The sequence below is a fragment of the Bacidia gigantensis genome (assembly GCF_019456465.1).
Source record: "Bacidia gigantensis strain McMullin 20006 chromosome Unknown contig_245, whole genome shotgun sequence".
NCBI lineage: Eukaryota > Fungi > Ascomycota > Lecanoromycetes > Lecanorales > Ramalinaceae > Bacidia > Bacidia gigantensis.
Genome location: NW_025408601.1, coordinates 1506011 through 1532706, shown reverse-complemented (window position 1 = coordinate 1532706; position 26696 = coordinate 1506011). Strand labels below are relative to the sequence as shown.

The 26696-nt window shown below is 50.1% G+C and overlaps 10 protein-coding genes across 10 annotated transcripts; 6 read left to right on the top strand and 4 right to left on the bottom strand.

Moving 5' to 3' along the window:
• Positions 1-618: 618 nt before the first annotated feature.
• Positions 619-2900, bottom strand: KY384_005540 (uncharacterized protein; the record flags this gene model as incomplete). Its single annotated transcript, XM_044814040.1, has 2 exons — positions 619-1383; positions 1431-2900. The coding sequence occupies 2 exons, from the start codon at positions 2898-2900 to the stop codon at positions 619-621; spliced, it is 2235 nt and encodes a 744-aa protein (XP_044669341.1).
• A 454-nt stretch (positions 2901-3354) lies between these two features.
• On the top strand, positions 3355-4631 carry KY384_005539 (uncharacterized protein; the record flags this gene model as incomplete). The annotated part of the gene is made up of 2 exons (XM_044814039.1): positions 3355-4188; positions 4212-4631. 2 exons carry the CDS (start codon positions 3355-3357, stop codon positions 4629-4631), a joined length of 1254 nt encoding a protein of 417 aa, XP_044669340.1.
• Positions 4632-4756: 125 nt separating this feature from the next.
• Positions 4757-6675, bottom strand: KY384_005538 (uncharacterized protein; the record flags this gene model as incomplete). The annotated part of the gene is made up of 2 exons (XM_044814038.1): positions 4757-5740; positions 5791-6675. The coding sequence occupies 2 exons, from the start codon at positions 6673-6675 to the stop codon at positions 4757-4759; spliced, it is 1869 nt and encodes a 622-aa protein (XP_044669339.1).
• A 1202-nt stretch (positions 6676-7877) lies between these two features.
• On the top strand, positions 7878-8491 carry KY384_005537 (uncharacterized protein; the record flags this gene model as incomplete). The annotated part of the gene is made up of 5 exons (XM_044814037.1): positions 7878-7890; positions 7948-7963; positions 8014-8098; positions 8158-8301; positions 8357-8491. 5 exons carry the CDS (start codon positions 7878-7880, stop codon positions 8489-8491), a joined length of 393 nt encoding a protein of 130 aa, XP_044669338.1.
• A 1588-nt stretch (positions 8492-10079) lies between these two features.
• Positions 10080-11122, top strand: KY384_005536 (uncharacterized protein; the record flags this gene model as incomplete). Its single annotated transcript, XM_044814036.1, has 4 exons — positions 10080-10124; positions 10180-10201; positions 10274-10512; positions 10667-11122. The coding sequence occupies 4 exons, from the start codon at positions 10080-10082 to the stop codon at positions 11120-11122; spliced, it is 762 nt and encodes a 253-aa protein (XP_044669337.1).
• Positions 11123-11385: 263 nt separating this feature from the next.
• Positions 11386-13711, bottom strand: KY384_005535 (uncharacterized protein; the record flags this gene model as incomplete). The annotated part of the gene is made up of 2 exons (XM_044814035.1): positions 11386-13463; positions 13525-13711. The coding sequence occupies 2 exons, from the start codon at positions 13709-13711 to the stop codon at positions 11386-11388; spliced, it is 2265 nt and encodes a 754-aa protein (XP_044669336.1).
• Positions 13712-14632: 921 nt separating this feature from the next.
• Positions 14633-15211, top strand: KY384_005534 (uncharacterized protein; the record flags this gene model as incomplete). Its single annotated transcript, XM_044814034.1, has 1 exon — positions 14633-15211. The coding sequence occupies one exon, from the start codon at positions 14633-14635 to the stop codon at positions 15209-15211; it is 579 nt and encodes a 192-aa protein (XP_044669335.1).
• A 462-nt stretch (positions 15212-15673) lies between these two features.
• On the bottom strand, positions 15674-16487 carry KY384_005533 (uncharacterized protein; the record flags this gene model as incomplete). Its single annotated transcript, XM_044814033.1, has 5 exons — positions 15674-15713; positions 15764-16133; positions 16190-16272; positions 16328-16410; positions 16467-16487. The coding sequence occupies 5 exons, from the start codon at positions 16485-16487 to the stop codon at positions 15674-15676; spliced, it is 597 nt and encodes a 198-aa protein (XP_044669334.1).
• Positions 16488-16907: 420 nt separating this feature from the next.
• On the top strand, positions 16908-22847 carry KY384_005532 (uncharacterized protein; the record flags this gene model as incomplete). The annotated part of the gene is made up of 1 exon (XM_044814032.1): positions 16908-22847. The coding sequence occupies one exon, from the start codon at positions 16908-16910 to the stop codon at positions 22845-22847; it is 5940 nt and encodes a 1979-aa protein (XP_044669333.1).
• Positions 22848-23326: 479 nt separating this feature from the next.
• On the top strand, positions 23327-26515 carry KY384_005531 (uncharacterized protein; the record flags this gene model as incomplete). Its single annotated transcript, XM_044814031.1, has 1 exon — positions 23327-26515. One exon carries the CDS (start codon positions 23327-23329, stop codon positions 26513-26515), a length of 3189 nt encoding a protein of 1062 aa, XP_044669332.1.
• Positions 26516-26696: the final 181 nt, after the last annotated feature.

Below are 26696 nucleotides of genomic sequence, written 5' to 3'. Positions count from 1 at the left end.
CTACTACGATCTACTGCTTGTTAGCATTCTCCCATCAGATTCGGCGTTATTTGAGGCTGACCTTAGAGCTGCTGGGCACGGGCGATCGGCTCGAGCTGCGTGTATAGCTCCTGCCTCGAGGCTTTCGCTCATTACCTCCGCTTTGACTCCTAGTACGACTCCTACTTTTACTTTTGTATCCGTTGCCGTTGCGCCTGTCTCCTCGCTGTGACCTAGTCCGGCTGCGCGACCTTGACTGGGAGTGTACGCGAGGGGAGATTGTTCGGCGCTGCTGAGAGCGTGATGGCGACGGGAAAGGATCTTTTGCAAATGCTGAGCCATCGCCTCGATGGCGAGGGCGGCCCCTTTCAGGAGAATGTGGGGAAATGGAAGCCATACGTGAAAGATGACAAGGCGTACAAACTCATGGATGAATAGGACGCCAAATTGAATTCGATGGTAAGAGCCGCTAGCACTATCTCCGTCGGAAATAAAGTAGCTGATACTTGGCGAAGCCCCTGAATCAGTCTCCCTTTGAGCAGCCAGCAAAATGTATAATAGTTGTGCAATGCAGATGCAAGAAGCAGGAACCTTAGAAGAGGGAGTGTTTTTTTTTCTAGTTGGCATTATTAAATTCTACTACATCTCCTTATTGCGCCAGCTTCCGGCCTTCTTCTCCACCCTGCTCCCTGCAAATACCTCGTATACATTTTCCATTTCTGCAGAGATGCAACTTGGCACCTCTTCTAGTGCTTGGAGAAGGTGATTCTGGTGAACGCCTTGATCCTCACGGGTTTGAATCCAGTCTTGAAATTCTAAACGTGCCGCTCTTTGACATATCTCGACTAATTCTGCCCCCGAACGTCGGTCAGTCATGCTTGCAATGGCAGCAAGATCCACAGTCTCGGCAAGGCTTAACCTTTGGCAGCTCTTTCTTAGAATGGCCAGCCGCGCAAGCTCGTCTGGTGGCCCGACATAGAGCATCGAATTGAGTCTTCCTGGGCGTGTCAGTGCAGGATCAAGCACCTCCGGCCGGTTGGTAGCGGCTAGAACGAAGATGCTTTTGCTCTTTTCCAGGCCGTCTAATTCAGTCAACAGCGTTGTTACGGTATGGACTCCGCTATGCTGCTGGTTTTCTGCCCGTGAAGCTCCTATCGCGTCTATCTCATCAAAGAAGAGTATACTGGGACTGACAGCTCGGGCCTTTGCAAAGATCTCTCGTATTGCTCGCTCAGACTCGCCGACATACATATTGAGGAGCTCAGCTCCCTTGACAGCCATAAAATTGAGTCCTGATTCTGTAGCCACAGCTCTAGCGATCATAGTCTTTGAGCAGCCTGGTGGGCCATACAGGAGAAGGCCAGTTGCATGCTCAATTCCCCGACGTTCCATCTGCTCAGGGTACTATTCTTCATTAGAGCCAGCATTTGTCGGGTCCTGGTATGATTTACCTTGTAAGGCCAGACTACTGCTGCTTTTAAGTAGTTTTTGACTTGGTCCTGCCCAGCAACATCGTTCCAACTTACATGTGGTGTCTCGATTACCACCTCCCTCATTGCCGAAGGGCGAATACGCCGAAGAGCTACCTCGTAATCTGCCTCGACGCGCTCCCAAACCGTCTCGAAATTGGCAGAGTCGTGTTTTTCGTCTTCCGTATTGGCCGCCTTGATACGTTTCTTAGCTTCCTTCCCGGCAGCATGATGTAGCTCGGCAAGATCGCCACCCACGTATCCATGTGTGCGGCCCGCAACGAAGTCGAGCTTTGCATTGGGAGCATTCTTGGGGAAGCCGCTGATGATTTTCAAGATTTGGGCGCGAGCATTGATATTAGGTACGGTAAGCTCGATTTCTCTCCAAAAGAAAGAAGGTTTTCTCAACTCCTCGTCGATATTTGCAGGAGAGCGACAAGACGCTACAACGACTATTCGCGTATCCTTCAGTCTGTCGAACTCTCGTTCAATATGGGATATAAATGAACGGCCGTTCTCATTCTTGTACAGCTCGCTATCAAGGTCTTCAATGAGAATGCAACTTGGCTGATCACGGGCAGCGTGAACAAAAGATCCTTGGACAAAGTTAGCCGCAGACTGATACGAACGGTGCTGCCTTAAAGCTTTCCTATCGATATGGAATACGCTTTTAAATCCAGCTTGCGATATTTTCTCCATGAGAAAGCTTTTCCCTGTACCAGGTAAACCGAAGATTAGGATGCCAGGCTCTGTTTGGGGCTCCCCATCAGCTAGTTCAGCAGACTCCATGCAGAACTCTGACAGGGCAATGTCAAGCTGATCCAGTTGCTCATCAAGACCGCCAACGCTGTCCCTTTCAATCTTCAAGAGAGTCTCTTCCTTCCCGAATATCCCTTTTCCTAGCTCAATCACGGATACCTCGAGAGGCGCCATCGCTGTCCAGACCTGAAATTCAGACGTACCGTTCACTGTCTCCAGACTGAATGACCTTTTTTCTCCTGCAATGTCAACTTCATCAAACCTCATGCCAGGGACGACCATTTCTGCTCTACACAGCACCTTTGACAAGACTTGGCTCCACATTGATACATCTTGATTGCCGATCGGCAGACCGGAACAGCCATCTCCACTACCTTCAGTCTCAATGATTGTAACAGTCCGGGCCACTGGAAATTCATCGCCAGTATGCTTCAAGGTAACTTTGTCGCCGAGCTTTAGACGATATAGTCTCTGAAGCGGCTGCGTCAATTGAATAACAGCAGACTTAAGGGCCTTGTCGGGTGATCTATCCACGATGACTGGCCCAAGTGTTCCTTTTTGTGACTGCAAAGTGCAGGTAGAACCTTCACGTAAGTCGTGTTTAATCAGATTCTCAGGTGCCACATAAACATTGAATATAGTCTTTGAGACGTTGCTGCCTGGTGGAAGAGGCCTGACTGTCAATTCAGCCATTGCAGCAAATAGTCATATAGTCAAACTTTAGATCAAGATAATGGCATATTATATATGTGACTCTACAAAACACTCAGTTTCATGGATTGAGACTTGCTTCATCAGTGTCAAGTGATGCACGTAGGCGCAAACCCTATGTAGCTGGAGATATGGTAGAATGCGCTATATTCAGCTGACTTTTCCGTTCGTGGGGACATAAAATACATATTTAATCTTGAATGACAGGCAGATTTATACTCCGAGTCTGTGAGAGATATCTGCAGAAAAGACTTAGATGAATATACTTGACCTGAAGAAATGGATTGCACTGTTGCGTATGGCCACAATTTCATAGAGACCGGGATTACGTTTGCCCATCCCCCCGTCCATTAGCGCTTTTTCCTCACGAGTCACAACATTATCTCTCATGCATCCAAAATGAGGGTCTACGATCGCATTGAGACTGCATAAGCTCATGCTGATATCGAGACTTCCCTTATCTCGATTGGCACTCATCAATGCTCGTCTATCATGGAGCCGTCGCCTTCAATCCTTGAAAGGGGCCCACGGATCGGTACACGGATCTGCGCGACCGCGAAACCCTAGACAAGGAAAGCAGCCAGCGCTTTCTTTGTATGAAGAGCTATTTCCAGAAGAAGCTGCGAAAAGCCATGACGATCCCTATGTGCAGCCAGAGAAAGAGGCGCCAATTCCCCGTCTCGCTCCCTTCAAACCCGATATCGAAGACCCCACCATCACCGACCAAGTACCCATAAACCGCTACAGCTACGACAAAGACCCTCTCACCCCCCAGAACATCACCATTCTTACCATCTCTGCAGCCAGCAAATCCCTTACGGAAGCCGACTTCCGGCGCGTCGCCCCCAAAGGGCAGCACATTAAAGACTGGAATGGGCCTGGCGAGATTCTCAAAGTGATCCCAGCACGCAACCCCCGCACCCTCGCCCAACTGCCAACTTACTTCCTCCTCTTCCCCCGCGACACCCACGCTCTCATCTATAAAGACCACATCGAGCGTCTCCACCGCCTCAGCCAGATCTACACGCCCACGAGCATCGAGTCGCCCTTCCTCTATCACCCAGGCCGGACATGGCAGAAGGAACCCCCCAGGTCCTCCGACCCCAACAACCCCGGCCTCAAAGACCCCAGCAACCCCAGTCCTCAACAAGCGCAGCAGAAAGAATCAAATCTCTCAGCCACAGAACGGGAATACGAAGCCCTAAGCTCCTACGCGCTCTTCCCCCCTCTCAAACCCCGCACATCCAGCTCCGCCGCGGTCCCTATAGCGGTACCCTTCGCAACGTGGTGCAGGATTTGGGCTACGCGCCCATCACGCGCGCGGGACCGAGGAAGGAAGATCGGAGTGGGAGGGCGGTCATGTTTTGGGTTGAGGGCACCAGGCAGCCGAGTACGCAGATGGTGGGGGAGATGATGAATTCGGATGGGAGAGATAGGGGATTGTATTGGGAGGTTAAGGTGGAGGAGTTTAAGGAGAGGGAGGATCCGTTGAATTCACCGGTGTCGGAGGAGGGTGAGCGTGGGATGAAGGATGGGGAGGAGGAAGGAGAGGGGGATGGGGAAGTGGGCAGGCAGGCGAGGACGAGGAGGTGGATATTGACGTTTGCGGGAACTGAGGAGGCGAGGAGGTTCGTGAGGGGGTGGCATATGAGGGTCATTTCGGTGGCGAGGAGGGCGGAGGACGCATTGGTTCACACGGAGCTCCTGTGGTAAAAGGCAGAAGGAATTCTACCAGATGGTGTCTTCTAGCGTAACCTCTATCTAAATCGCTCAATATATACAGTCCGAATCAAGAAGTGAAGTGTCATGAACATGGTCCTGCCGTTAGATATCACCCTTCAAGCATCCTCGAACATCACCAACTCGCTCCGCCTCCCTTCCGTGCCATCCACTACGTGCGGTTGCAACGGCTGCCTGGCCGTCTTCGCCACTACAGGCACAAGCAACTGCTTCTGCCGCCTCGATATCGAAATCTGCCGCGCAATGCTGACTTCAGCCGCGTTGCCCGTCTCCAGGGCCTTGCTATCGGATTCGCTGTCGGGAAGCACGAACCCTCCATCTACGACTAGCGGAGGAGGTAAGTGCTGTCGGTTGTGCTCCCCCAAATGCTCTTGGGGGGTGGAAGTACCTTCCTCCCGTGTATTCGAACGTTCCCTCGCCTTTGGGCGTTTGAGACTCGATTTCCTTGTTGGAAAAGCGCGGTGCATAAAGGCATTTTTAGAATGGCCATCCCGACCTTCTTGGTCATTTGAGGACGGTTTTGCGGAAGTTGTCATGGTAGTCGGATTTGCGGAAAGAGGATCGTATCCATTCAAGAGAGCCCCTCGATGTTGACGATTATCAGGCTCTGGTAGCGGTCGATCCGCACTTGATTTTCGGTAATGAGACGTTGGAGGGCGGTGAGAATTATCAAGACTTTGCCTAGCGACATGACCGTATGGGCGATTCGAAGGGTCGACACTGTTCTGACGGCCACGCAGGGAGTTCTGACTGTTTTCGCGACTATGGCTGGTGCTCCATTTTGAGACAGGAATATTCTCTTTACCGGGGGCTGGGAGGAGCACAGGGGCTGTATCTTCGCTCATGGCTGGCTTGAATGGCGGACGAGGAGGGAGACATACGTTGCCCTCCGGTGCAGTGACGGAGCGGCTCAGCGGACTGGGCTTAGGCAGAGGCTTATTCACAATACTTCGAGCAGGCGAAGATCCTCTGCCTGAAGTCTGGGTCGAGGGAAAGAGCGAGAAAGAGGGGGTTTTTGATGACGTGGATGAACCCGAACCGTCTCGTCGATGGGGGTTCGGCAGCTCTTCGAGGCTGGGTGGCTAAAGATCACATCAGAAGGTGATTTCACAGAGACAAGTGAGGAACATACCGCTTCCAAAGGCTTCGTAGCTACCCCGGAGCCTTCCAACTTCTTTGGTATAGACTTGGCCAAAGAGGTCCTCGAACCATTTGGAGTTCCCTGCAAAAGATTCCCAAACATGACGCTATATCTTTCTAGCTGTACACTCGGAATCTCCACTTGAAGGAGCGAGTAATCTCCTAGTGCCTTCGCCACGTGGGCATGCCGAGTAATAGATGGATTATTGCCGATGCCATAAACAGCCGAAGTTCTATTAGATCGATTTCGATCTGCTCTGGCTACGTCGTTCGGGTTCCTCCTCCTGACAGCCTTTCGCTTTGAGCTTGCTCTCCTAATCAGGCTTTTCTTTTGCGTCACCGCGCCGTTAGCTATGAGATTATTTTGCTCCATGACCTTCTCCTTGTCGGATCCTGCACGCTTCCGACCAGACTGCGTCCCTTGAGATGGGTTATTGTGATACTCCTCGGCGCGCATTTTTTGAACGGTGCCATGAGCGGGACGTTCTTCACTTCGAGTGGGCGCATGGTTTTTGCTGAAAAGGCCACCAAACGTCTTCCAGCGGTGACTTCTCGATTTGTTGTGCTTGGTAGAATCTTGTACGACGTCGTTATTAGTTGGTCCCTTGATCTTGATAGGTGACGGGAATTGAAAATCGAATTGATTTGGGTGTGGGGTTTCTTTTGGCAGTGGAGGCAGAGGGCTATCCTTGGGACTTCCGACCGCCAGCCCAATGGCGGCAACATCCAAAAGCTGTTTCGATGGATTCACCAAAGCGTTCGCCTTGCGAACGTTGAGCGGGGGAGGCACGTATGCAGGATCCAGGGCTCCATTATCTCCACCATTCATCCTCAATTTCTTTGACCTCGATCTGGTTATGGGACGATGGGCTGACATGACCATCTGCTGCACACGGATGAGCGGCCTAGGCCTGCCCGTATTTTGATATCTCCCTCCCAGCACCAGGCCCAGAGAAAGAGAGCAATTTGCAAGAAAATTGCAAAAAGGTGAAGGTGAGAAGGAAGAGCAAGTGCGCAGCAGCTTGCTAGAATGAGAGAAAGTAGGAAGAAAGAGCGGCAGACGAGAGCGGGACGAGTTTCATGGCGAATCGCACATGATTAAAAGAATGGAGAATAGAATAAAAGAATGGAGAAGGCTGCGTCAATTACTTGCCGCCATGACTTAGCACTGTTGGCGGTGAATATAATAATAATAATGAAGCGGCGGGGCCCTTGCTCTTTTCTGAGATAAGCACCAAGGCCTCAAGCACCCAAGAGTCAAGACTCCAAGAGTGAAGGACGGGCGGGAGAGGTGCTGGCGTCTTCTGATCAGTGATGGCTCGTCGTTGCGAATGAGCTCATGCGCTGAATGGAGAGTTGAATCTGTGGCAGCCGGCAAGACAACAGCTGAAACGCTTGAGACCAGGGGGCTGAGATTGGCTGATCGCAAGCTCAAACACCATCAGGATTGCACAGGACCACCCTTAGAACTAGTCACTTCTCTTATTCCATGCCTATGGCTGTCAGTACTAGTAGTGTATGCCTGCACTCGAGTCTGGATAGTTATCTGTCGGAAACACTCCGAGTCACAATAATAATGCAACGTCCACATGCTGAAAATAACCACAAGATGATGAGCTCTGTTGGAATCCACAGCTGGGAATTCATCCCTAGCTATTCTAGATCTCGTGCAGAGTGGGCGAATCGTTGCTGCAAGCGAAGCGCTTTCCATCACTAATGTTGTTGTCGTTGCTTATTGTGATACTCGATCTTGTTTTACTTCTTATGCACAGATGCATAGCATTCGAAGATGAACAGAAGCTGCTTGGCGCGTTGTCCTCTCACACTGTGGGATACAATAATAAGAATAATGGGCCTTGAATAGCAGGACTGTTGAATCAATGACAATATCAACGATAATACTTGCCATTGCGGAGGGAAGTTCCTCTAACCTCCCCGTAGTTGCCCCACCTGCACGTCAATAGCTTCAGAAACTAAGTTTTTGGCATCCCGCCCACGATCCCCAACTCGACTTGTTTGCACAGTGCTGCGTCATACTGTGCAAACTGAAGTTCCCTTGAGTCCTTATCATTACAGAAGATGTCGTGGCAAGGTCGGTCAAGCCTCTCCAATACCCACCCCTCTTCGGTGTGCTAACATCCTCCTACAGCATACATCGACACAAGGTATGTCATCAACCTTCAGCCCAAGCACGATTGCTGAATTGGCTACAAAGCCTCGTTGGATCTGGTAACGTCGACAAAGCCGCTATATTCAACAAGGAGGGCACGAGCGTCTGGGCAGCCTCAGCAGCTTTCAATGTACGCAATCCTTTGGGCCTTATCGTCCTTGTGGCGCTCTTCTGACCGACCGCTGCCAGGTCTCTCCAGACGAAATAAAGGCCGTCGTCGCTCATTACGCCGATACAACCGAGCCGAAGAAGATCTTTGGATCAGGCTTCAAGGTTGCTGGGGAGAAATACGTCACACTGCGAGCGGATGAGCGGAGTTTGTACGGGAAGAAGGTACGATCACACTCAGGCGGGGGGTAAACATGCTCGTGCTGATTTCGTGATGCAGGGCAAAGAAGGAATATGTATTTGCCTCACGAAGCAAGCGATTCTCATTGCTCACTATGGCGAGACCGCCCAGCCTGGCGCAACAGCAAAAACAGTCGAGCAGCTGGGCGACTACCTGATCGGTGTTGGCTACTAGAAGTACATATTTTTTAAAGAGAAGTCTCTCGAAAGCTCGTTGGCATTATGATGGTGTAATTTACTGCATCTTTCCACCAGGGACAAACCTCGTATAGGCAATGTCGTCCAGCCGCATTTGTGTTTAAGTTGATGTTAGCTGCGGCGACTCAATGGTGTTTCTTGGATAGAAGGCGTCCCAGAGGACTGCATTCTCTTCTGCCTCGACTGTTCGCTCTGAGATCGTGTGTGGCCTTTAGGCCGCCTAGATGGTCCGACGCCAGTCTAATATGCTCTTACTCTTACACTGGCATGTCTGCATTCCTCCTCGCTCCACTAATCTGGTATAGGACCTTTTGCAAATACGGCCCTACCACCGGCACATTTCCTGCGAAACTTGCGATTGTCGCGAGGAAGTCACCAAAGAGAACAAATAATCCATACAGCTCCACCACAAAGCCTATGAGGGGCCATCTCAAGAGTATCAGGGCGATACCCACGGCGAAGGCTATAGTGCCTTTTATCTTCTGTTTTCGGGCGAAGAATGCGACTGTCTTTTGAAATCCAATAATCAAGGCCAAACCGATGAGGAAAAGAATCTTTTGGCCGATTAGATTTGGAACGAGGGAGGAAGCGAGTAAATGATGTTTACATTTCCCATAGCAAGCCTATGGTACGTTTAGTATCGAACATTGCGCAGCGGATGAAATGTACAAACATCGCTCTATCGAAGAACATGACCACTCCCCCAATAAGGAAGAATCCACCTGATTCAAGCATCAGACAATCCACTTGTGACTAGTCATATTGAGGTCACCGCACCTACCGCCTGAGCAGAAGGCCACCCCTATTTCTGAGAACCAAGCATTGTTAGTATTGCACTTGCGTAGATCGTAGTCTGAGAAGACGTGGTGCTCAAAGTGACGATCAATGACATACTTTGGAGGTCTGTAAGCCACATTGTAGGCATCTTGACTCTTGAGTACAGGATTGCAGTCTTTTGCTGGCGTCTACAAGCTCATCGTCACACACGAAAATACCGACAGGTGTTCACCACACCACACCAAAGCTGGAGTCACGTGTTGTTTCACGAGTGCAGGCGGACACATTGACAAATCAAAGCGCAGTCCTTCGCAATTAGAACGCCTTAGTAGGAAAAGACGGAGTTACTGGCTGGTCGATGACGGTGAGACGAAAGCACCAAATGCACGAGAGTAGACCGAAATAGAGCTAGCGTCGGACAAGCACCAATGCTCGCCGATCATGTACGATCTGACTAATGCTTTGTTGCACGCTTGAACGGCAAAGGAGGGAAACAAGAACTTATTAATTAGTCTGCAAGGGCAATCTATTCGGAGCCCTGACCATCGCAGCCAACTGAGATGATATTCGCGACCGCCGTGTCGAGCTTTCCCGGTTGAAAAAGCAGTACCCTCAGCGCACCGGTGTCACCGCGTATCTGCGGAGTACGTCAACATCCATCTCCCTGCCACTTCGTGACTTCTCCCGGCCACCTCTTTGCTTGCTCGCTTCTCTACGAGCTCGGCCAAGGTAACAAGCTGACCACATACTTCCTTCCATTAGTCATCCCTTCGGTTATACGGTCCAAGATGCAACAACTGGCTCCGGCGCCTCAACCATTACGGGCAGCTCCAGTAAGCCACCGCCCCCCCCATTCAGTCCGTCCTCTGGGCTAACAGTACTCAGCAGAGCGAAAATGCCACTGAGCAGGGTAAGTAATCATATTTTTTGGACATTCGGAACAACGGCCAATTCCATATAAACATGCTCACCTCGCCGCCAGCCTTGCGAGAACGGCTCCTTGCTTCGGTACAACCGCAGCACCTCCCCGAGTATCAGCAACGCCGACAAGAAAACCACGCTTCAAACCCACACAGTCACAACATCGACCCTGCGATAGCGGGGTCAAATATGATGAGTCAACACATGAGCGGAGACGTGAGCGACGGAGACGGGCCAGAACGAAGAGGTAAAAGGGAGTTGTCCACAAGCAAGAGGGCGGCACAGAATAGGGCAGCCCAGGTGAGTCACGGAGCGTCCCTGCATCGTGTGGAGAGAAAGTCCGCGTTTGATGGATCGTGAGGTTACAGAGATTGCGATTCTCGTGTTGAAACCTTTCTGCTTACATAAAAGATGACTACTCATATTTCAACGACTGACCATTTGTTTGCGACAGCGAGCCTTCCGCCAACGAAAAGAAAGCCACATCAAAGATCTCGAAACCCGCATCCGAGAGTACGACAACCTCAACACGTCCTACAAAGCTATTCAAAATGAAAATTACGCCCTGCGCGAATACATTATAGCTCTCCAAGGAAACCTTCTACAGAACAAGGGATCCTATCCCCCACCACCTCCACACATCAACCTCCACTCAGGTCGCGCACCTTTAGCTGATAGCAACGTGCCACGTACAGTAGAGAGTCGCTCGGGAGTTCAGGAAGAACCAGAACGAGCGGCTCCAACGGCTTCAATGCGGGCGCTCGAAGATCATATCCAGGCCTCTGCCGCACATTCCCTGAATGAACAGCGAGATGAGGCCTTGAGGCGACCAGATTCAGATATGTCAAAGCGACCAAGAATCTCGGAGGAGTCGCATGCACACGGCCTCCCACAGCGTACGCAGTCGTGATATTAGCATTGGCGTTGGTGGAGCAACGATCTATCATTTTCTGGCGCATAGGTTGAGATTAGATGTTCATGGCTTTATGTCCCCCTCTGGCTTTCAATTGAGGTGTAACAGGGCCATAACATATGGCGTTACTTGGTGAAGTTCAATTAGCGGCATGCATGAATGAGCATTCATAGCAAACGGCTATAATCACTCACAACGGTCGAGGGCTCACATGAAGCTCTCCATCTTGGGCATTATGAAGGCACCTTTCCTACACAGACTCACCCAATGTTTCCCAGGTTGTGCTCCTTCATATACTCGCTCCCCCGCTCATCGTACTCAGCTCTACTCACACTCGCAGCCTTGAAACCCGGCTCCTTCGCCCAAGCAGCCGCGCCTTTCCATGCATCTAGCAACGGATCCTTCGCCCTCCTCATCCCCACCACAGCATCATCCGGCAACAGGGCCCTCAAATCCCTCTTTAGCCGCTCCTCGAAACCCTCAAACAACGTATTTCCCCCCGTCAAAAACACATCCCTCAACACCTTCCCCCTGTCCCCGACATCCCTAATCCCACTCTCCACGACTCCCGCCGCAATATCCACCAAGCCCGCCTGGTCCACGCCAGCAATACTGGGCTGGAACACCACCTCCGGCACCCGAATTCTCTCCACATTCAAATGGAGCTGATACTTCTCTCTCATACTCTCGCCATCAAATGGTCTCGGACCCCTCAAGAAAGCATGCAGCAAGCTCTTCGTCCAATCCTTCTGCGCGCCCATCGTCTGCGCCTCGCTGAAATGGGGATCATGCTCCAAGAGCTCCGACTCCAATTTCTTCATGTCCCCATCCAGATCATCCTCTTCCTCCTCATCGCTCGCCGGCTCCCCCATCGCCACGGTGCGATAAACGCCCCAATCCTCATCGTTAGCGCCAAAATCATCATCGTCGCCGCCCCCACGTCTCCTCTTTCGACCAGGCTGATCCGAAGCAAGCGAGGCAAGCGTCTTCATCCGCATCTGGCTTGCTAAAGATTTCCGATTCCCCTGATCCCTCGCCAACCGGTCCCGGTCCTTGATACGCTGCAACAGCGCCGACCGCGCCTCCCGCCGCGATTGCAACCATCCTTCGATGTCGTTCTCGCGGCGCTCTTCGTCCAGTCGCTGCGCCTCCGCTTGCCGGGCGCGTTCTTGCTCCTTCTCTGCTTTGGCGCGCTGGCGGGCTTCGAGGCCGGATTTCATGAGGCGCTGGTGGCGTTTCTGTTTCAGGCCTGCTTCGTCGAGCTGGTCGTCGGGAGTGTCGAGAAGTGGGAAGGATTGCGCTGTTTCTTCCTCCTCGGGCTCCTTGACGCCGAGGTCCTTGTTGCGGGCTTTGCGGACGCGCTTTTCGAGGTCTTTGATTAGCTTGTCGAGTTGAGACTCATCCTTTAGTTCGTCGTCATCGAGAAGACGTTTTATTTCCTTCTTGGTCTGGCCCTGCAGGCGGACTTGCAGGTCTTTGTAATATTCGAGTTCTTGCTCTTTCTGGACGAGCTTCTCGAAGCGCATTTTGGCTGCTTGTTCTTGAAGGCGTATGCCGCCCAGGCGCTTCTTTTCGGCGACACGGTCGAGTTCTTCCTGAGATTTTTCAACGACGATGTGTTCGGTGAATGGGTATTGGATGATATGGTCGCGCTCCTCTAAGCCTGTCCAATCTAGGAACTTATTCATTTCGTTTTGGTAATCTTGAGAGACGTAGCAATGGTCCCTCGCCATTTGCTCGACCTGGTAATCCTTGATCTGCGCTGGGAAAAGAGGGTATTTCAATCTCAGCAACTTCATTAGATAATCCGCATTTTGATATCCTCCCCAATTGAGCCGGGAGACGCTCGACATGATTGGCTTCCCACCAACCACCGGAACCACATGTGTAGCTGAATGAGCAGACGATATCAGAAGCCCACTCGATCCCTTGTTTTGTCTATAAGAAAATAACGAATCAATCCCATACGCCACACTTGGAGCACCGTAACACTCAAATAAAAGCTCATTCATGGTCTTCCTCGTGTAGCCCAATGCCGCGATTGGCTCTGTCATCACAATGCTCCTGCCAACACCGGCAGCGTCCCCATTGTCTACTCCTAGTCCCACAAAGATCTGATCAAGGACGCTTTCCATTACATCCCAGTTCCCAACCACGCTCGTGCCCGGCTCGAAGGCTTTCTTAATCTGCCCTCGAGTCGTGGCGTCTGCGTACGCATTGTAACCAACGTATGTGACAGTACGGTTGATCTTGCGGTCACGATAGCGCGCAGCGTCGGCGGGGAAGGCAAGGAGTGGACGCGGAGAATTTGAGAAGCCGGCGCGGACTTCAGACGAGCCTGGCGCTTGAGTCAGCGGAGAATCACCAGCAGGACGTTCGTCTCAAGGCTTTTAGCTTACCATTGTCTATGATTATAGCATCGCTTCGAGAGCTCTGTGAGTAGGCGTTAGTAGGGAGGGGCTGCTCTCCTTTGAACGGAGGCTCTATGGCGTGCCATATTCGTGGTGGGGGCTTAGGAGTTCGTTTGCCTTCAGCTGTATCAGGGCCGTCGGCAGGCTGGATGAAACGAGAATAAGTTATGGTCATTGTGGAGAAAGGGCCGGCGCGCGACGAAGGCAACTGGGGTTATCGAGGAAGCATGATCGCCTAGTCTGTGAAGAAGCGAACTATGATAAAATGCGAAATTTCAGAAATGCTGGCGTGTGGCTGGTGAACGTGAAGTTGAAAGAACCCTTTTGGTTCAGCGTACACACGACGCTATGCAATAACTAGGCTTCGATGAACACGAAAAGAATTCGGTCTACAACACACACAGAGACAGCTACGGAATGCAATGAACATCTTTGATATATGATTTTGGGTTATATTGGGTCCTTCAGACTGTCCGTTGCTGTTGTCGTTGATGATCAGCCATGCATGATATCCATCATTGCTAGAACCACAAACCTTCTAAGTGAAATAGAACATTGGATCTGTAATTCTTGAACATTTGGGCTACCAGCTCCACATTCATATTTTGTATGTTTATTTCCTACCGTGAGGAATCTTTGTCAGAGAAGGTTCACATGCCTCAACATTATACCAGAGCTTATCATACTTGCAGGCTCTTATTGAGGACCATTACAGCTTCGTTGAGTTTTTCCTGTACCTTATGAGCCTGCCAGTAGTCCAAATAATGACATTACGCGTACGACATTCGTGATGATACGCGACAACAGGAGACTTTGTTGGTGCTCATGAGGGCTCTCCTACGCAAAGTCAGATGGCTACGCTACATGAAAGTGACCTGGACCTTCTGCCATACCATTTTGACCCAGATTGGCCTTGCCTGACAGATATGAAGGCTGGTGGGTGTATCTATGGGAGTCAAGTAAAGTGTCTCACCCACCAAAATTAAACATCACGTGCAAGCGTTCAGTCGGGTAGCGGCCTCCCCTCATCCCCGCCATCTCCCTTTTCCTTTTTGTTGAACGGAAGCTTCGTATTCTTGCTGGGACACAGCATACAATGCCTGCTCCTACGACTCCTGCAGGAGATGACTCCCACCAGCTACTCTTGGACAAGCTAGACCTTGTCTCAAAGCGAAAATCATTCCGCAATCCCAATTGGAAACCCTCCCAGCGTCGCAACAAGAACATCAAGCAAATAGTCTCAGAGGCCTCTCGCAAAGAGGCTTCAGCTTTGGCAACGAACAACAACAGTGGTGCCACTACACCCAATCCCTCTTCTTTGAATACTGGAGCTGCGACTCCTCAAACCTCTAGTGGCCCGAATCTTCAGCCCAGTATTTCTTTTACCGCGCAAAATCTCTCAACAATGGTGCTGGAAAAGAATCTAAAAGCGCAGCAAGCTTCCATTGGGAACGGACCCGTTGCTACATACACGAACATTGAGAGCGCACCAAGTCTGCACCCTGCCAGTCAGAAGCATTACTGTGACATTACGGGCTTGCCTGCGAACTACACAGATCCAAAAAGCAGGCTGAGATACGTGAATAAAGAGGTCTTTGATGTGTTACGAAGCCTACCACAAGGAGTTGCAGAAAAGTATTTGGAGGCTAGAGCTGCTCATGTGGTGCTGAAGTGATGATACCAAAACCCAAGCCACGGGAGTCAGGACAGTACGGCAAGACAGAAGTCGTAGGAAGCCAGCTCGTCCAAATACCCTGCGAGAGGCGTGTCGGCATAGCTGCACGGTATCTATGATCTGAGAATGTGAGGCCATCTAAGTCAAGCTTCACCCACCCATCCCAGACTTCTCAGCCTGAGACTCAAGGAGACGCTCCGGCTTAATTGTGACCGTACCTTGTTCTCGCCGGAGGGACGTATACCGAAGAACCCATGGTAGCACGAGGGTATCAGTTACAGTACTCTGAGAGTGCTGTCGTCATGGCGTCAACAAAAGAGTGGGATAGAGATTGCGGAGAGCTCATGAGGTGGGATGGATGCCGCAGAGCCTTGGGCAGTAAGCATCGGATGCCTTCATCAGAGGATGTCGGTACTAAGTCACATAATCATATCCTATGCCAAAACGTGAGATGACCCATTATTACATTATAGTACAACATGAATTCTGCTTTTTCGCTTGCCTGTAGTTTCGTTAGCGCTTAGCTCTACTGTGGCCCAATTTAGAACGTACTTATAGAACATCTTGCTTTGTGAACTCAACCCGTCGCTCTTTTCCACCAGACTATCAATCTTCTCCCCACGCTCTAGGACAGACTCGATAGTCTTATGCAATACGATCTTTGTTTCATCCAGCTCTTTCTGTATCTTGAGTATACTATCTGCTTGTTGCGGATCTTGGTATTTCGTTATGTACTCTTTCAATGGCCGGAAGTCAAGCTTTGGTGGTTCAGCCATAGAGAAGGCACTCCGGGGATAGCGGGAGAGAAATTCATCAACGACTTTCGAAAGCAGCTGATGTGCTACGAGTGCTGGATACTCGGCATCTGAGATGATAATACCTGCGACGCCCTCTGTTCGGCCATAGGCATGAAATGTGTGTGCTGAAGAAGGTTATTATTCCAGGTCGACGTTTTTGTGGGTTAGGCGATGCACGTACATTGTTCCTCAACGTCTTGTCGCTGCCCCGGCTTTGTGCGCTCAGCAACGGTCTTGCTGAAAAGGCTCATGAATTGGCCATAGCTGCAAATGGAGACACAATTAGGGCGTCTCATCTAGAGGCCAAACGACGGCGTACTTGTCTCTTGTGAATCGTGAGAAGCTACTCAGATCTTTCTCGACTGCTAACTCATGCGCTGGCTTATTTTCGTTTTTGAGGATCTAATGATAGGCATCAATGTACCGTCGACAAAGGGCAAAGATGTAGGTCTCCTCACGCCGATGTAGAAAATCTTCATGGTATTTCTGGGAAATAGATTACGTGCTAGGGTGAAGGCTAGGTGACGAAAGGAGCAGTGATTTAGTTGAGTGTGAGAATTGCTCTGGTATGTCGTTGATCATCACGAGGCGGGCCTCAGGTTCAAAGAATCGGATTTGTAGGTTGCGGAAGCATCCGCCGAAAGCGTCATTTACGGGCGCTAGTTCTATGAAATAATTGGATTGTAAAGTAACGGGCTCGTCGCTTTACGTGTGGTGACTGAGATGTGTTTTCGTGTATGCGAATCATCTCACTGGTATGCTTGTGAAGCCTTCGCTAAGGTATCTGAAAGAAGACGCTAGCCTGACTGTCAGACCTGTGATCAAGTTTTCCTATCTCTTCCTTTTTGCCACCTGCACTTTTGAACCCATTTTGCAGGATAAAAGTTTGAAAAAGCATCATGTCTCCTTCTTTTGATAACGCCCAAGCAGAATGGCTATCGCAGCTTACGGCTATGCGGCAGGCAATAGCAGAGTTGAAACTGGATCAAGCCACCGAGCAAGGTCCAATATACGGCGAGGATCTTTTTCTGGACGATGATGAATTAACCAATAGCGGATCTGATGATATCTGGGATATCTCAAGCAACGAACTTGGGGACGACTATAGTAGCGACCAGATAGATGCCGCGGATGTCTTGCCGCCTACGGAAGTACCTAAGGATGCATCTCAGTGGCTGCGAGAAAAAACTCAGGCTCTCGCGAATAAGAAGCCTAGTACGGAAGCAGATGAGCTGTACCAGCACTTTCATGCTATTTTGATCTCAGACATGGAGAACGATGAATTGCAAATGTCACTTGTAGAAATAATCGGCTACGATGATCTTGATCTCGTGATTGAGATGATCGCTCATCGCAGATCAATTTTGTCAAGTAAACAGCAGATATCTCCTGCCAATAATGGTGTCTTGAGTCGCCTTCAAACCAAGGAGGAACGGCAGCAGGCCCTCCAGCGACAAGACCTCGAGCACAAAAGCGCTCCGCTGAGGCAAGCGCAAAGTAGAGATGCTCCTCAATATCCGCATGTTTATAAAGCCCACGAAGCTGGTCACACTTTAGCCCACGGTGGCCGGAAGTATGGGCTTCCCAGTGGGAGTCAGAGGATCGAACGCGAGAGGTATGAGGAATACTCTATTCCAGCTACAACCGTGGGTATCCTGGGTAAAGGGAGAAAACTTATTGACATAAGTGAAATGGATAGCCTTTGTCGTCAGACCTTCAGAGGCTACAAAACCCTGAACCGTATGCAAAGTCTACTTTACCCTGTAGCGTACCATACGAGTGAGAATATGTTGGTTTGCGCGCCTACTGGGGCTGGTAAGACTGATGCGGCGATGCTTACAATTCTCAATACCATTGGACACAATGTTGTACCACACCCTAATGAGGAACCAGATGCTGAAGACTTCGTGGTCAATGTCCGCGACTTCAAGATAGTCTATGTTGCTCCAATGAAAGCCCTAGCAGCAGAAGTGACCGAAAAGCTAGGCCGACGCCTTACTTGGCTAGGGGTCCAAGTCAGAGAATTCACCGGTGATATGCATTTGACTAAGAAAGAAATCGAACAGACGCAGGTCATCGTCACGACTCCTGAAAAATGGGATGTTGTCACCCGCAAAAGTACTGGAGACACGGAGCTCGTACAGAAGGTCCGGCTGCTGATTATTGATGAGGTACATATGCTTCATGACGAGAGAGGTGCCGTCCTCGAGTCGCTGGTGGCTCGAACCGAGCGACAGGTGGAAAGTACACAATCGTTGATCAGGATTGTGGGGCTTTCCGCGACATTGCCAAATTACATAGACGTGGCGGACTTTCTGAAAGTCAATCGCATGGCAGGGCTGTTCTACTTTGACGCATCATTCAGACCAGTACCGCTTGAACAACATTTTATTGGGGTGAAGGGGAAGGCTGGATCCAAGGCCTCAAGGGAGAACATCGATCAAACAACATTCGAGAAGGTAAAAGACATGCTAAAGCTAGGCCATCAGATAATGGTCTTCGTGCATTCGAGAAAAGATACTGTCGGTACAGCAAGAATGCTGATACAGAAAGCAGAGGAGGACCAGTGCCAGGACTTGTTCGATTGCAGCACTGTTGACGGTCATGCTTCGGCGATGAATGAGCTGAGAACCACTCGAGGCAAAGAGCTTCGAGATTTGGCTCCGAAAGGCTTTGGAACACACCACGCTGGAATGCCCCGAGCTGATCGCAACAGGGCTGAGCAGCTTTTTGCAGCAGGTCATATTGGTGTTCTATGCTGTACGGCTACGCTTGCGTGGGGTGTCAATCTTCCTGCAGCTGCCGTTATTATCAAAGGAACACAAATCTACAGTTCACAAGAAGGTAAATTTGTGGATCTGGGCATCTTAGACGTTCTGCAAATATTCGGTCGAGCTGGTAGACCACAATTTCAGGCTACGGGAATTGGTTTCATATGCACCACACAAGATAAGCTGCATCATTATTTGACGGCAGTGACGCAGCAACAGCCAATTGAGTCAAGGTTCTCAGGAAAATTAGTTGACAATCTCAATGCTGAAATTTCGCTCGGCACAGTGACGTCTGTAGCAGACGCTGTCCAATGGCTTGGCTACTCCTACTTGTTCGTGAGAATGAAACGAAACCCACTCACATATGGTATCGAGTGGTCAGAGTATGCAGATGATCCGGAGCTAGTACAGAGGCGACGCAAGTTGATTGTGGACGCGGCACGCACTCTTCAGCAGAGTCAAATGATAATCTTCAATGAGTCGACTGGAGAGCTTCGTGCAAAGGACGTTGGCCGAATAGCGAGTCAGTATTATGTGCTTCAATTAACAATAGAATTGTTCAACGCAGACATGAGGCCACAAGCCACCGAAGCTAGTATTCTGAGAATGATCAGCAAGAGTGGGGAGTTCGATCACATACAGGTCCGTGACTCCGAGTCTCAAGAGTTGCTTCACTTGAAGCATGTCTTCGCTCCATGCAAGATAGCAGGTGACTTGAGTTCTCCGGCTACGAAGACAAACATACTTCTACAGTCGTACATCTCTCGAGCAAAGGTCGATGATTTCACTCTAGTATCTGACTCTGCATATGTCGCACAAAATGCTGCAAGAATATGTCGTGCTCTTTTCATGATAGCGTTGAATAGGAGATGGGGTTACCAATGCCTCGTTCTTGTGACACTTTGCAAGTCAATCGAGAAACAGATCTGGCCCTACATGCATCCATTTCATCAGTTCGACCTTCCGCAGCCAGTTTTGAGGAACCTCGATGATAAAAGCGAGACATCCTCCATCGAATCATTGCGAGACATGGAGACTGCTGAAATAGGTCATCTGGTACACAATCATCGCATGGGTAACGTGATCAGCAAATTGCTGGACAACTTTCCAACATTGGATGTAGAGTGTGAGATTGCACCACTCAATAGAGACGTCCTGAGGATTCATCTGTACCTCTCTGCAAACTTCCGCTGGAATGATCGTCACAATGGTACCTCTGAGTCTTACTGGATTTGGGTGGAAAATTCGGAGACCTCTGAGATCTATCATCACGAATTCTTCATATTGACTAGGAAGAAGCTGTACGATGATCATGAAATGCATTTCACGATTCCAATGTCTGACCCTCTACCATCTCAGGTATACGTTAGGGCTGTTTCTGATCGTTGGCTCGGTGCAGAGACCGTCTTACCAGTCTCGTTCCAGCACCTCATCCGGCCAGACACAGAAAGTGTCTATACAGATCTGCTTGATCTTCAACCGTTACCGGTTGCTGCCTTGAAGAATCCACGGCTTGAGGAGATCTATGGGCAACGCTTTCCTTACTTTAATCCAATGCAGACACAAATATTTCATACTCTGTACCACACGCCTGCAAATGTTTTACTTGGCTCACCTACAGGAAGTGGGAAGACTGTAGCTGCAGAATTAGCGATGTGGTGGATGTTCCGCGAAAAGAGAGGATCGAAGGTTGTGTACATCGCACCTATGAAAGCTTTAGTGCGAGAACGAGTGCAGGATTGGCGGAAGCGTTTGACTAGGCAGATGGGTTTGAAACTCGTAGAGCTTACAGGAGACAATACGCCAGACACTCGGACAATACGGGATGCCGACATTATCATAACTACACCCGAGAAATGGGATGGAATAAGTCGCAGCTGGCAAACAAGAGGCTACGTCCGGCAAGTGGGCCTAGTCATCATTGACGAGATACATTTACTGGGTGGCGACAGAGGGCCAATTCTTGAGATCATTGTATCCCGCATGAATTACATCGCATCTCAATCGGAGGGTTCCGTCCGACTGGTAGGCATGTCGACGGCCTGTGCTAATGCAATGGACCTCGCAAACTGGCTTGGTGTCAAAGAAGGTCTCTTCAATTTTCGTCACTCCGTGCGACCTGTACCTCTGGAAATCTTCATAGATGGCTTTCCTGAGCAACGTGGCTTCTGTCCATTGATGCAGTCGATGAATCGGCCGACATTCATGGCTATCAAATCTCAGTCCCCGGATAAGCCTGTCATTGTCTTCGTCCCTTCGCGACGGCAGACTCGTTTGACCGCCAAAGACCTTATAAATTTTTGCGGAATGGAGGACAACCCTCGTCGCTTTGTCCGCATGTCTGAAGACGATCTTGAATTGAATCTCTCTCGTGTCAAAGATGAAGCACTACGTCAAGCTTTGAGCTTTGGAATCGGCTTGCATCATGCCGGTCTTGTTGAAAGCGATCGTCAGCTGGCAGAGGAACTATTCGCCAATAATCAGATACAAATTCTGGTGGCCACGAGCACTCTAGCATGGGGTGTAAATCTTCCAGCACATTTAGTCGTTGTGAAAGGTACTCAATTTTTTGACGCTAAGATTGAAGGCTATAAAGACATGGACCTTACAGACGTGCTTCAAATGCTCGGGCGTGCAGGAAGACCGCAGTTCGACTCCTCCGGAGTTGCTCGCATCTTCACCCAAGACGCAAAAAAGGACTTCTATAAACATTTCCTTCATACTGGCTTCCCTGTGGAGTCTTCCTTACATAATGTGCTGGACAATCATTTGGGTGCAGAGGCATCTGCTGGTACCATCGCATCTTTACAAGATGCTCTTGATTACCTGACATGGACTTTCTTCTTCCGGCGCTTGCACAAGAACCCATCATATTATGGTCTCGAAATCTCCGCTGAAGAGCATAATACGGTGGCTGCACAGTATATTGCTAATGATTATATGACAGAATTGGTGACGAAGTCCCTCGGTCAATTGGCAGAGTCGAGCTGTCTTGAAGTTCATCCAGACGGACAAATTGAGTCAACATCGATGGGCAAGATAATGAGTTATTACTACCTCTCGCACAGGACAATACGTCATCTTGTCAAGCGGGCAACTCGCAATGCTAGCTTCCATGATGTCCTATCCTGGATGTGTGGGGCAACCGAATTTGATGAGCTCCCTGTGAGACACAACGAGGACCTAATTAATGCGGAGCTCTCAAAAAACCTACCCCTAAGTACCGACAAGATGGACGGATTGCCTATGTGGGATCCACATGTAAAGGCATTCCTCCTCTTACAAGCTTTCTTTTCACGGATTGAGTTGCCCATTTCTGATTACGTCGGTGACCAAAATTCAGTCCTTGACCAAAGTATTCGTATCATCCAAGCATCAATTGATGTACTCACAGAGCTTGGCTTCTTCGCAAGTTGCAAGATGATGATCACGTTGCTTCAATGCGTCAAATCCGCACGATGGCCCGATGACGGACCTCTTTCCATTTTACCAGGTCTTGATTTGGACAACGAGAGCATGCAGGAAAGAGTAAAGCAGACCAAGCCAAGATCGCTGGATAAAATAGTATCCTTGGAACAGCCACAGTTGTCTCGAATATTTCGAAGTCTAGACTTGCCGCAATCCAGAGACCCTGAGCTTCTGAAAATCGTCAATACGTTGCCCAAGGTTCAGATCAAGGTCAACGACGTCACTGCACTGGGCTTTACGATCAATCTTTCCCGCCTCAATAGCGCGCTCAGCTCCGAGTATCGTATCTACGCCCCGCAATATCCAAAACCGCAATCGGAAGGATTCTTTGTGATCGTGGTCCACCCAGAAAAGGAAGAGGTACTTGCCTTGAGAAGGGTCAGTTGGCCTTCGCTGGGAAAGAAGCAACAAAGGCCGGCAAAGGATAAGGCACAGGCGAAGTCCACGATCAAACTCTCACCAGACAGGGAACTCAAATGCGTCACCGTCCTTGTAATGAGCGATGCGTACATTGGGATGGAGTGGAAGGTGGAGGGATTAGAGGTGCCAGCAGCCCCATCTACCGAATATGACGATGGCAAGAAGCCTTCACAGACTTGATTTTAGCTGGCGGTGATGACGATGTTGTAAATATACCAATGCTTCCAACAACACCGAAATACCAAATCACGATATGGTTAGTTTGACAGTCTGGTCATGGCAGCAACATCCCTCTCGATCCATGGATCTGATGGCCCGGGAGGTGTAGCCGAGAGCCTACCTTTCTAGGTCTGGTCGCTGTCCTAATTCAGCAAGCATGGGGCGTAGTGAGGTCGCTAAACACGCCCGGAAACGCCAAAAGGCAGCCTTAGTCTTCTTCTGGCATCAAGCTGCTTCAATGTTGGCGCGGAATACTCCCTTTCGCGACCCATACCAACCCCCTCCAGTAGAGGCTGATTCTATGAAGCTCGGAGCTATGATCCTTGTGAGACAAAGACGGCTGCTGGCCCTCAGCCTCGTCCTCTCTTACTGCTATGTTTGAGGACTGCTCATCATCCTGGAGGCCACACTCCCGGGTCGGCTCAATCACTTGATCAGCAATGTCGTGGACGGACGTCGATCCCACAGGCACCCTCTCAGCAGCCGCTTCAGCCGTTTCGCTTGTCGGAGCGGTGCTTCGAGCTGCACCAGCTTTGAAGAATGCTACGAGCAATGTGAGATCCCCATCGATTGCGGGCCCTTCTCCTCTTCAGCGCTCTACAACCGCTCCAGTGCCTTCAGCGGTTTTCAAAGATCCAGAACGCGAACGCCGAGCCTACGAAACGGTCAATTACGTGCTCAGAGAATTTGGCAATCGTCTTTCGGCCGCTGGGCTCGTCGATGAGCATGCGCTTACAAAAGCTCTTACCTCTGCTACCCAACACATTGAAGTAAAATTGTTCTCTGGGGAGGTCAATAGACTGTTCGAATCGCTTGCGCCGAGACTGGCAGACCCGATGCTTGTGAACAGTGTATTTACGGCGATTTACTTCATAGGTGCTTTGATAGCGCAGCTTACCAGTAGTCTACCAAATTACAAGACAACGTACCCTCGCCTTGGTCCTAGACTCGTCCAGCAAGTTTTTAGAACGGCGATTGGCGAAGACGCATTCAAAGAGAACTTGAGCGCAAATCTGGACGCATACGAAACGCTGGCAACGACTGCTGGACTTTTGAGGCCCACGGATATTGGTTATACTTGCTTCCCAGGCTTGCCAACGTTGTCTCCCGGGCGCTTTTCTAGCAAGGTCTGGGCCGATGTCAGAAGTAATAAATCCTCATTCGACAAGCTTTGCAAGCATTTCGACCGGGCTGGTTTTCCGCAGCCTTTACAACGTTTACAGGAAGAGGTTGGGCATATAAACGATTGGCGCTTCCTTATGAGCGACAGCAATCTCAGGGCTTACGATGTCGAAAAAGCAGATAAGATGATCGGCGAAAATTCGGGGAGGGTAATACATTGGCTCATATGCTCAGCAGACCGGATACCACCAGGGCAGGCTATCATTGTGTTCTATGATCAGTACATTGCAATCGTTAAATGGTTGGGTGAGCGTGCAGGTTTTCGTAGCCTGTATCCTTCGGTCGATCTGGACATGACTGGCGTACACTCACAATTGGATGGCCGACTCAGAGCGGTATTGAATGGCTGGATCATCCTCATGTCTTCCGAGAACACTCGTACGGCAAGAAATGCTGCATCGACGAAATGGGCTGAAGAGCGAGCTAGAGCCGCAAAACAGATGCCTAAAGCATATGCTCAACCATCTGCAGAGCCATCCCAGAGGCTACCTGTGGACCAAAGGCAGACCACCCAGATTGCTCCCAATGTCAGTGCTGTTGGTCAACCAAATGTGGGTAGCGAAGGTATTCCATCTTCGATGCAAAACGCGTCGCCCCCACTAGAGATCCAATTGAATGAAGTCAATCGTTGGTTCCACACACAGTTGAAACCGCAGTGTCAGGTCTTCATCAGAGCGCCGCCTGCTGACTCGCATGCTCGAGACATGGAACGTAGGCGCATTGTAGATTTGACCGAGCGCTTCGTCCTACATCGCCTGGACGCACTGCAAATTCCTGAAGGACATCCGGGACGTACTCACAGAAGCGCGATGATAGCTCAAGCACAACAAATGCTTGCAACACTTGATACGCTGTCTTCGCCAAACCAGGACAACCAAGCCTTATATGCTGCTGGAATGGTTCCTGGCCAGAATGTCAACAACATGTTTCCTGCCACCTCCAATCCAGTGGAGATAGGCTCCCCTTCCGCGACTTCCAATACATCCTCTCCCGTCGCATCTCCTCCTCCTTATTGTCCTACAATTTCTCCAAACTCAGCAACAAACGCAGCAGACGGATTTCCTTTCCAGCAAAAACGGACCACGGTCGTGCGACGCAAAGCACCACCTCCACCGAAGAAGACGGTACTACTTGTAGCCAAGGCTCTATACGATTTCGAACGAGACGCTAACGATGACGAAGAGCTAAGTTTCAAGGAGGGAGACGAGCTTGAAATCGTGGAGAAATCAGCCTCGTTGGAACAAGATGGATGGTGCAAAGTCAGAGTCAAAGGAAACACCACCAAAGTCGGGCTGGCACCACTAGATTATCTAGAAATCATATCGCCGACGCCGATCGTACCTGAGAAAGTTCCGGCTATCCATCCTGGTGCGCACTTAGTAGCGGACGGTGATTCTAAGCCTATCCTTGGTCATCCAGTGGTACAACAAACAGAGTCGAATCCACCAACACAGCCTCTTCATGTTCAGCCTAGCAATGCCTTCACTTCATCATCACAAAATTCACAAGCTCTGAATCACGCTGGACCAAACGAACCGGTCAAAGTCAAGAACAAGCTTGGCAAATATGAAGTCGCTGGATTCGCCGTAGCTGGCATTGGAGCCGCCGCCGGAGTCGGCACCTTAGTCCAAGGATTCTCAAGCCCATCCTCGGAACACTCACAAACTGAATCATTACACATGGGTCATCAGTCACCTGCAGGCCATAGCCAACATCCTACGGTTGAGAACAATAACGATGCTGTGCAACAAGCTCAAAACGAGGGTTCCCAACCCTCAACCGAACCAAGTCAGAACCAAGACGATAATGAATCTCCTCAATTTCACCAAGCCCAAGCGTCCACAATCCAAGACCAAACCACTACCACTGACACAGTCATCGTGACAGAATCAGACACCGTCATCTCGGATTCTGAGTACTACGACACCAGTGTTCCCCCTGCAACCGACATTTCCGCGTTCAGCGGTGGCTTCGATCCCGTACCCGTCACCTCTAACCCTACCACTACCGCCATCTCTACAATCGAAGAACCTGCCCTCATCACCAATCCCGCAGCTATCGGCCCCCCACTCACCATGCAGGACCCTGGCTTTACCACCCCACTAGCTGTGGACCACACTTTTGTCATCGAAGAGACCACAGTTTCTCCACACCTCGCCCCAGTCTTCGATCCAGCGTTACAGGAAGAGCCCGTAATAGTAAGCCCGTTCGCCTCCATGGCGACACCCCCGCCTGCAACTCCCCTAGACGACAGCCTGGATGGTGGAGCTGGCATGATGAGTCCGTTCACGGGATACACAGTGCCATCCACTGCTAATGAGCCGTTGAATATGGTAGAGGAGAAGGGCGAGTCTGTGACAGTGATGACGCAGGAGAGTGTGGAGACGGTGGATGGGGGTGCGGTGTGGACTGAGGTTGAGGATGTGGAGGTCGATTTTGAGATGTGAGAGGAGGATCGAGCGTGCTTTCTTGGTTTTTTGCGCTCGAGAGATACCCTTTACGTTTTATGATGGTTCTGATGGGCCGTTTGATATGGGAAGTAGGAGTCTGTGATTGCTTCTTACTCACTTTCTATGAGTGTATGTGGAAATGGAAAGCGAGAGTGGACATGAGAATCATTAAGTGTGA